Below are 10,325 nucleotides of genomic sequence, written 5' to 3' on the forward strand. Positions count from 1 at the left end.
GGTTTGATTCCAAGGGAATGCATGACTTGCTAAAATGTATATCTTGAATGCAGTGTAAGTCACTTTGGATAAAAGCATCTGACGTCTTATATACTGATGTAGTACAAATACATATTAAATCCCAGAGTTAATTTCAAACAATAGAACTGATGATGACTGACAGGATAAGATAATAAGCATGCATTCTCAGCATGACCGAATGGAAATGGGAAGGGGTGGAAGCCACTGACGGGAGGATGCCAGCAAACAGGCTCATCCTGATACATTTTGCATAATTAAAATTATTTTTATGTCTTCTATTCACACACACACTTTGTTATAGCAGCTCATCTCTCCTGATCTTTTGCAGCAGGGTGTCAGATGGAACGGTTATGCGAGTGGTGCAATGTCTGCGATGAAGAAAGTTATCAGCCAATGCAATTTTTCCTCTCTATCCTCACAGGTGAGTGACAGAACTTAAAGCCAAGTAGCCAACTAACAATCCATGGTTAGACTCTCTTAAAAATGTAGTGTATAATTTATGCGCCACTTAACAACATTAGATCAACCAATTGCTTGACTTTGGGTCAGGACTGAATGTTAAAGGGAATTTGAAACTTGTTTGAAAACAGTCATTCTGTATGGTGCAGCTAGTGCAGTGGTTCTCAACTCAGCAAACCTACAAGGGGGTCGCAGGATGACAAAAAATATTAAATTATTTTAATATATTAATAATGGTTTAATTTATTAATCCAAAATAAAAAGCCTAAAAACATATCAAATGATTTATATCATGGTCTGTCTGAACTGAATACTTGATCCTGATTGGCTGGAAGTTGTGCATTAAAACTGTTTAATGCACAGGTAGTTTCATTCAGTTTAATTACCGTTCTATATTACCTATATTTACAGTGAAGCACACACACAAACATCACTCGCACACACAGAGATCAGAGATCGTGCATCGCATCGGGTGGTTCTTTGCCTCCATGTCGTGCATTAAAATCATTTAGTGCACAGCTAGCCTTGGATTATCTCTTACATTATCTTTTTCTCCCTCAATAATAGAAGAACAAACCATTTTTAAAACTTTTTAAATTAGATAATTAGATTATTATTAGATAATTAGATAGGTTAATTAGATATGATATAAATACTCCCAGTTTCGGTTAATAACTATAGTTTTGGGAGGGCCTTCGTGTCAAAAAGGTTGAGAATCACTGAGCTAGTGGCACAGAAATTATGCACTGCACCTTTGACAAAAAGCGAAAAAAAGGTATTGCACCTTTGTGATATATTAAATTGTTTGCATGATGATTCATTCTCCCCCCCCCCCCCCCCCCCTCTCTTTCTCTCTTTCTCAGACTAAACTGGTTCTACAGAAGCAATTGGCTAAAAATTTGACCGCCAGCTTCCTGCCCACCCACATGACTCCGCCCACCCTCTGCACAGTCGCAGCCAATCCGCTTGCACTGCGACACCCACCGGGCACTACTTTCATTCAGACGCCGATCCTCGGCCCCGCCCTCTTTAGGCCAGCGCCCGGACCTCTGAGAGCCACACACACTCCCATCATATTTTCCCCTTATTGATCACCCATAAACGAAATAGACACGCTCTTTCAACAAGGGTGCATATTCACATGATTTAGTCTTACGATCCGATCTCAGTATTGACGGTCTCTGTGCAAACTTCGTCCGTGCTCCCGCTCTCTCCACGCTGTATACACAAGTATATAAACACCATAGTGTTCCCAATCCTCCTCAAAGACTGTGACTCTGAGAGTGTCACTCTTGAACTATGCAGCAAAGGGAGAGAGAGTGTGTGAGAGAGATAGAGATAGAGAGAGAGAGAGCAAGACCATATATGGTATATGGGAGGGGCCTCATTGCTAACACCATGCACTATGCAGATGAACGCTTGATTGACAGGACGTAACTGATAAGGGAGTGAAAGAGCTATAAGAAGGATACTTAGCTTTGCTTTATGAGATATTTATCATTATACAGATATTAATCAGGTTTTTATTCAATAATTTATTAGAGGAAAGCCAATTTTAGAGACCTATAACTGCGCTAGCTGTTTTAGTGAGGAAATGCAAACATCCCTTTACTTGATGCTTTTTTTTTCTTTTTCTTTTTTTTGGTATTTTCAATTGTCATTAGTCTATTTTCATGTCGTTCCACGTGAATACGTTGCTGTCGGTCTGTGTATTCACATGCATTTCGAGTAACCTCATCTGACCGACTTTTGTTACAAATATAAACCTCATTGGTCTGTCAGTTATCAGATGCTAAGGCTTTCTGTCATGGGTAATCACAGAGTAACACAGAGTGCCAGTCTAATAGACGAAGGTGACAATTTGGTAGCAAGGCAACACACACTCGCTCCCAATCAGTGTCAAAATTTTCTCAGTGTTGTTGCACAGATTAGGTGATTTGAGATTGCACACACACACTCACACTCACAATCTTAGATGAGATGATTACAGTTCTGTCACAGTTTGACGTGGCCTTTTATGTCTGCATATTTTGTTCTCAGTATTTCCTTATTACGGACTTACAAAGGTCAGTACGCCTGTCAAAAATCTGTCCGCGTCCCATCTTGATTAAGATCTAAACCCTCACAATGTGATTTGCGTGTGTGTGTGTGTGTCATGAATTCATTACTCCTTTGATTTTATTCAGAACAACATTTTCGATTCTGGAAGCGTCAATGATTTAGTTGTAGAGAGGAGCCATTGCCAAAACATAATGACCATAATGGCGGTTAGTGAATACACACTATCAGTGTGTATTCACTAAGTATTCACGAGTTTAATATATTTCAATTTCAAATATATTAAACTCGCCCACTACAAGTACACAAGTGTTCCTGTCAGAATGCACAGTCACATCGCTTTGTCCCAGATTAGTGTCATCTGATGGTTTTGGATGGATTAAGACTGATCAGCTGACTCCAGACCTGTAGAATTAGATGTTGCTGTTAAGTCAATGCTGTTTCATCAGAGCCATTTTTCATCTGTCTTATTTTTTTTTAAACATGCCCTAGCATAAAGAGCTTTTTGTAAATATTTTATGAATACAGCTTTTAAAAGTGAATCATTAACATTTATAATATATACAATTAGAGTAAATATGTAGAATTTTATGAGATGTTTAAAGTAGATTCTTTATCTGGGTATTGTAATTAATGTGATAATAAGAACGATCTTTACTTGATGAAGTTATTACTTTTTGTCGCCATTTCTGCAGAGACATGCATACTGAAATAAGGAGATAATCCTATTGCAAAGTAGATAAGATTAAGTAGTTTTTATGTCAAATTGTAAATCAAAGTGCTTTGAATCACACGCAAGAGAAAGAAGGCGACGGAATATAAGATATTGCTTAAAAACGGGCTGAGACTTGAACACCCAGACAAGGCCTCAGAGCCTGGAGTCACGGGTGAGTCTCAAGCCCACTCAGGGCTCTTGCTTTTCAGAGGACGTTTCGCCATTTCGGGAATGAAGCCTGGGGCCTTGAACAGAGCTAACTAACAACAGCCATATTGACACTACAAGAGGCACAACATGGACAAATTCAGATTTTTTTCTGAGGACACTTTAGAACAAGGACTTTGCTTGGATCAAATTCTCCTATTTGTGTGTGCGTGTATGTTTTGATAACTCCTGAACGTCAAACTGATCTCCATAAGGTCCATTGAAAGACATGTAGTGAATGATAAATAACATTGGTCCTTCAGTGGATACCTTCATGCACAAGACGTGACAAACGTAACGGCACCATTCCTAGTTGTGTTGTCCTTATGAGGTCCATACAGCAGATATGGCTGGTTATGATACTTATGACTGTGATGGTCTCTGATAGGTGGATGATTTCATATGTTGTCCAAAACAGGAACAGTTCCAAAATATATTTATATAGTTGTTTTTGTTTTTTTTGTTTGTTTGTTTTTTATTTGTTGCTTTTTCAGTTCAGTGAAATTCAATCTTTAAGCAATAATGACGGAAACTGGAACCTTTTTATGAAAACAGAAGATGATTCCATTTCTTTCTCTCTCTCTATCTTCAGAGTATGTTTCTTCTCTCTGTCTCTTAATGTTGTGAGCGCTCTTAATGATGTAGGGTGGACAGTGTTTCTATTGCCAATCTGAAGGACATTGGAAAGCTTAATTTGACATTTCCCTCTGTTTATTATACACCGATGGAATCTGTTTGTCACAGGACAGCCATGGAAACATCCGTTGCCAGCAGTGACGAGACAGTGGATGGCATTTTCCATTTCTTCTGTGTTGGTTCAGGGCTAATTTTACTATTCAAATCACACTCCCTTTTACTTCCTGCACTAGTTTGCCTGCCTTGTGCCAAAATATATATTCTCATTAATGACTAAATGCCAAATTGAAGGTTGTATGTTTTTTTTGTTGTTGTTGTTGTTTTGATAATCACTGCACATACCAGACAGAAAAACTGTCACATGATCAAAAAGCACACACAAAAACTTTCTCCCATCAATGTGTTTAAAAACCATGGAGCCTCGTGTGAAAATGTGCATGTGTGCGTGTGAACTGAAAAACGTGAATTGTGTCCAATCCAACTAGATGTTTCTTAGGCATGAACAAAGAAGAGACAACTTCAGTAATACTAAATAGGGACATGGCCAGTATTGCATATTTTAAATATTGAAAGACATTATATATGGTATTTGTTCTTTGTGCTCAATACATTTCTGTCTGTGACTGATCTAACACTGATCTGACCTGTCAGATGACACAAAGGGAAACGTATTTTCATAGGATTTTGCGTCTTGGTTTTCTGACTCGTTTGCTATTTCTCTGTATAGGGTGTGTGTGAATGCGTAAAAAAAAAAGAAATAAAGCAGAGAATGAGAGAGAGAAATAAATCGATTAGATCTTCCACCCCAGTGCTCTGGCTGTTCTTTTGAGGGCTTATGGGACTCCTGGTTATTGACGAGAGGATGACAGCATGTCATGAAGTCTTGCTTTATAGTGACATTCATGTCGAGACTTCTCAGTTTTGTAAAAACCCAGGCGCAATAGGCAAATGTCTATCATCTGTTTCCCACTATGTGAAACACTACACAAAAGCACACTTTCTCATTCAAATCGTTCGCCTCAGCTTTAACAATCATGCGCCACCTTGTGATTAAGATGAGAACAGCAAGAAGATTGAAGCGGGCACTGACAGGTGCACCCTAATAATTCTATGTATGTTCACAAGTTTTACAAACTATGGTAAGTCATTTAAACCTCTACATTCATAAAACATTTTACATTTGCTACTTTGAAGCTACTAATAGTAATTACTTCACTATTCACTAGTATGTTTAGATTGTTACTGGTTACAAATTGCCATGGACTCCGAGATTCAGATACAAATAAAAGTTTCACTTACTATTAAATAGTTATATAAAACGATATAAAAAAAGAAATATTTATATATTGTAGCTACTATAGGCTAGTGAGCCCCCTTCACATCTCACAAGTACTTTTTGCTCGGTTTAAGGGATGTCAGTACATTTATGGAATTAGTTTTGCTTTTTGGCACAAATTTAATTCCATAAGGATTTGTGCCAGAAAGGCAAGCGAGAACTCTGACAGCACATTTGTAAGTTCAGATTAGTGAAAGGACGAAAAGAACAGTTAGCAAAAATGCAGTGCATTTACAAATGAATTTTGTCTGCAATATATTTTGTCCAGTTTCGAATAGTTTTATCCATTTTCAATTTATATTTGTATTAGTTTTTTGAAAAGTTACGTTCAAAACATTTGGCACAAATCTTATTCCACATTCTACAGCTAATTGGTTGTAAAGCATGCAATTTTTGAAGTTCCCAGACCTTTTGAGAGCGTGACATTTTTGAAACGCTATATGTTGAGTGAAGTTTGAAAATGGTCAATTTGCATAATGCGAAATCTTTGATCTGTGAACTGTAAACGCTATTGATGCACACTGATACACGCCTCATTAAATGAAGGGTAGCTTAAAGCAAGCATTAACTTCAGACTTTGTTCATCACACACACACACTCTCTCTCTCTCTCCCTGGCAGAAGTGGAGAAGAGCCCTCTATTATAAGGTCACTGCAGATCTAGCCATGAACGAAATGAAATATCTACTCCATAAAAAGATAGATAAAGGGCAAATAAAACCAATTCTCCCGTTTACTCCTTCTAAAGATTGAGAAAGCTGCCGTTATGTCGGGTTTATTCAGTCGTGATGGCTGCTGTGCTGTTAAGAGACAGGCTTTGAACTACTGTATGTACGGATCTATGCTTTACAGGACTTTATCTACATTTTTGACCATTAAACAAGGATTAAACAAATCCAGGCAAGCATCTTTATTGAAACGTTTCAAAAGCTGCACATACAGTATTTGTTTTCAGACAAAAATGGTTATGATGCTTTTAAACAAACATGTCAAAATGTATTTGAAAGCAATCTCAGCTAAGTTTTTTTTCCCCCATGTAAAAACACCCAGAGTAGTTTCGACTGAAAGCAAACTGTTTTTGTCATTAGGGGAAAAAAATAGAATGGCACAGTGGTGATACTTTAACTCTCTCACTCATACACAATCAAACAAACATATGGATACAATTTCACTAGTGGAGACTTACTTAGAGAGACATTCTTATGGAATAAATCAGTAAACATTTTAAGAAATAGGAATGTGTTGTCTCACAAAATAAGTCAAATATCCATCCAGTCTGCATTACCTAAATTAAGACATTCTTGTGTCAAGTTGATGTCACAAAAATAGCAGTTATCATAACTCAAATATCATTAAAATCTTATCGAACAAGACCAATTATCCTAGCTGCTTTCACATAGGATGTAACAACTTTTTGCAATGTAGAGGTATATATTTTTCAGTGTAAAAGTATTTTGTTTTGTCAGTCAATCGTTTTAAGATAAGCATGACATAAATATCGTACAGCAACATATGAACTCTATATTTTTTTATCAATATAAAACTTCATTAAAACAGTAACTTCATACAGTGCGCTGAACACGTGCAGCTTATAATGGCACTCCAAGTAAAAATGTTCCAAAAATTTAAAACTGAGTGTCTGTAATGTAGATTTGCCTCACATCTCCCTTCTAACACATCTTTACGTTATTCTGCCAGCTCTATTGCCATCTTCTTGATCTCTAGCTGTCCAGGGATCCACTGCCCTTGTTCTTGTTGCGGCTGAGTGGGAAGGTGGATTTGCTCTGAGGTTGAGTCATTTTGCTGGCCAGATGGACAAAGGGCTCAATGAGCGTTCGTCTGTCGGTCACAGAGACCTCCCACAGCCTGACCTTCTCCTGCCGTGCCCACTGTTGAGCCGCCTCGCTGTCCACTCTCCTCTGATCCTGCAGGTCCAACTTGTTACCCACAACAACAATAGTCACCTAGGAGACGGAAAGACAACGGCTTTTTTTTTTTTTCATAATGTCCACTTGTAATATGTTAGTAAAAGCTTTTTAGCTTAAATCAAATAACTCTCATTATTTGAGCCCTTTAATATGGAAGCTTTTCTCAGCCATGAAATACAAATTGAAAGATAACTGCTGCATTTATTGATCAAAAAACACAGTAAAAACAGTAATATTGTGAAGTTTTATTACACAAAATTTTGGTTATGGATGAAATGCTTTTGAAGGACCAAACAGTGACGTTTAATTAGCGCTTCTCTAATAGCACGTTTTGACTTTGTCAGCATCTGTTTCGTGTCATCTAAAAAATAAAAAAAATAAAAACTCTAGAGAAGAGAATATACATTGGGGTCGGTAAAAAAGTCTATTCTGCTCACCAAGGCTGCATTTATTTGATTAAAAAAATACAGTTTTCTATTTGAATATATTGTAAAGCGTAATTTATTCCTGTATTTTCAGCATCATTTCTCCAGTCTTCAGTGTCACATGATCCTTCAGAAATCAGACTAATGTGATAATTTGATGCTCAAGAAACATTTATTATTATTGATGTTGAAAACAGTTAATATTTTGATATTTTCCAGGATTCTTTGACAACAAAATTCAGAAGATCAGCATTTATTTGAAATAAAAATCTTTTGTAACACTATAAATGACCTCACTGTCATCAATTGAATACGCCCTTGTCTAAATAAAAGTAATAATATTTAAAAAGAAAATTCATACCGACCCTAAACTTTTGAAGGATAGCGTCTACAACAAGGCAAGCGCACACACCTCTTTCTTATCACGGCAGCGGTCGATCTCTTTCTTCAGGGCCTCTACGCGTTTGAACGACTCTTTGCTGTCGATGCTGTAGACGAGCACGAATCCGTCCGCGAAAGTGAAGTAGTGCCGCGGGAACTCCTGGCCGTCACGCAGCCCGCGCGTGTCGTAGAAGCGCACCTGCTCTCGGGAGCCGCGGTCCGTTTCCACAGACCCGATGTAGATGTCCTCCAGTGTCTCCATGGTCTCTGAACCTGTCAAGCGGGTACTATGTGACTCTGTCGTGATTTTGAGAAACTACAGTCAGGTGGGTAGCTGTCATAACACTCACCTGCAACATGGTTGGCGTACAGCAACTGCTCCAGAACTGCGGTTTTCCCCACTGATCCCTGGCCACACACCACCACCTTGCAGCTCTTGCCCATGATCACTTACAGCTGCTCTGTCTTCATTCAACTATAGAGATAAAGTAGAGTAAAAGGCAGAACTCTGTTAAAATTGGGAGAATACTGAACTGATGTGCTATAAAGCTTCCGTGGTTTGCATGGTGAAGGTGAATGTGCTTTTACCAAGTACAACACGTTCCTGGATCAACATCTTTGTTGATCCTGGATCCATTCCAAACAACCAATCAGATTTGAGAGACAAGTTTACAGTTTATATCAAGTTTAGGCTTACAAGGCCAGGGTTAGGTGCTTTTACAATTTACATCTGTGTTATTCCGCTATCATTTTCCTCTGATTTTAGATATAACTTATGGGTTGTGTTAGGTTAGGGAAAAAAATCCAGACAGGCCTGTTGCTCCAGGATCAACAAAATATGTTTATCCAGGAACACGTCTTTTACTCTTGGCAAAATCCCGGTGACCTGCATATAACACTACACACTGCTGCGCCTTTACATCGTCGGAGTGCATCAGATTAGCGTACATTCAATACTAAATTATATCTTCAATATATAATCAAATGCATCAATGAAAATAACCAAAGTAAACGTTTAAAGAAAGGCTGAACTCACCGTAACGTTACTCTCTTCCTGTTTATATGCAGACTTCGACGAGATTTGACACCAGTCCCGTTGAGCTGCAGTGCGCCCTCTTCTGTCGGGAGGACAGCAATACATGCCGAAAAATGGCTACAACCACATATTTCATATTTTCAATAACCGATAAGAATAAATTATCTAATAACTAAAAAGGAAATAAGGTGAACAAAAATAAGGTTAAAATTATGCCCTGCTACATCACATTTCTTCCTCTGTGTCAAGCTTGGTCATGCGTTAAGCAAAATACATGTAACACTTTATATGTAGGCTATGGTTTCAACAGAACAAAAGTAATACTTGAGGCATGAATCTCACAGGTATATTGCTGCGTATATAATAAGTCAATATGCAAAATTCAAAAACAAAGAAATGAAAAAACACTTTCAGGAGAATATTAAAGAGCATCGATACAAAACAAACAAGGGAAAACACAGACAAGGCATGCACATAAACACATAAGCAAAATAAACAAATAAACAAATGGATAGGCCTATAGTAAAATTAAATAAATTACATGAGTTAAAAATATATATATTACTTTAAAAACACTATAAATAAATGAATCAAAATATTAAAATAATGAATTGAATCAAAATATTAAATAAATAATGTGGAAACCATGGAATATAGGCTAGATTAAATCAATATCATAAAAACATTCCTTTTATTGTTTTCAGGAACCGGTCACATTTTTCTTAGTTAACAATAGATCAAATTCAATATCTAGCCTATATAATAAATTATGACAGCTTACAAAGTCATAGCCAATATATCGAGTGCAGGATGTGAAGAAGCATTGATTGGATCTACACAACGAATACGCTCTCTGATCTAATGACATTTGTATAAAGGATATCAGTGAGGCTTGTTTCTGTCGTGAATGAGCCTGTATTTGTTTTTTAGTGAATTGACTGAATGAATAATTCAATGATCTGGCTGACCTCTAAGTAAATTTAGTGTAAGCCAATACATAAATGTAAATCTGCCACAGGAGCTGCTTACCCATTTTTATTCAGCTGTCGTTGTCTGTGCACTTCCATAACTGTCTGGTTAGGTTCAGCTACCAAATAAGACATCAGGAGACTAACGGACTGATG

At 37.4% G+C, this 10,325-nt stretch overlaps 2 protein-coding genes across 4 annotated transcripts in view; one reads left to right on the forward strand and one right to left on the reverse strand.

Annotated features, from left to right (window-relative positions):
- The window catches only part of znf385c (zinc finger protein 385C), a 106,741-nt gene extending 101,842 nt beyond the window's left edge, over positions 1-4,899 (forward strand). For all 3 annotated transcript variants that reach the window (XM_084124974.1, XM_084124975.1, XM_084124976.1), the window contains 2 exons: positions 350-442; positions 1,344-4,899. In XM_084124974.1, the coding sequence (XP_083981100.1) occupies positions 350-442; positions 1,344-1,571 (321 nt within the window). In that variant the 3' untranslated portion in view covers positions 1,572-4,899. The remainder of the gene's footprint in view (positions 1-349; positions 443-1,343) is intronic.
- A 1,427-nt stretch (positions 4,900-6,326) lies between these two features.
- nkiras2 (NFKB inhibitor interacting Ras-like 2) lies at positions 6,327-9,291 on the reverse strand. The gene is made up of 4 exons (XM_084125016.1): positions 9,202-9,291; positions 8,516-8,640; positions 8,197-8,438; positions 6,327-7,395 (listed from the first exon to the last, which is right to left on the reverse strand). Exons 2-4 carry the CDS (start codon positions 8,607-8,609, stop codon positions 7,153-7,155), a joined length of 579 nt encoding a protein of 192 aa, XP_083981142.1. The 5' UTR covers positions 8,610-8,640; positions 9,202-9,291; the 3' UTR covers positions 6,327-7,152.
- Positions 9,292-10,325: the final 1,034 nt, after the last annotated feature.

This window comes from Abramis brama (assembly GCF_963993115.1).
Source record: "Abramis brama genome assembly, chromosome: 1".
NCBI classification, from domain to species: Eukaryota; Metazoa; Chordata; class Actinopteri; order Cypriniformes; family Leuciscidae; genus Abramis; species Abramis brama.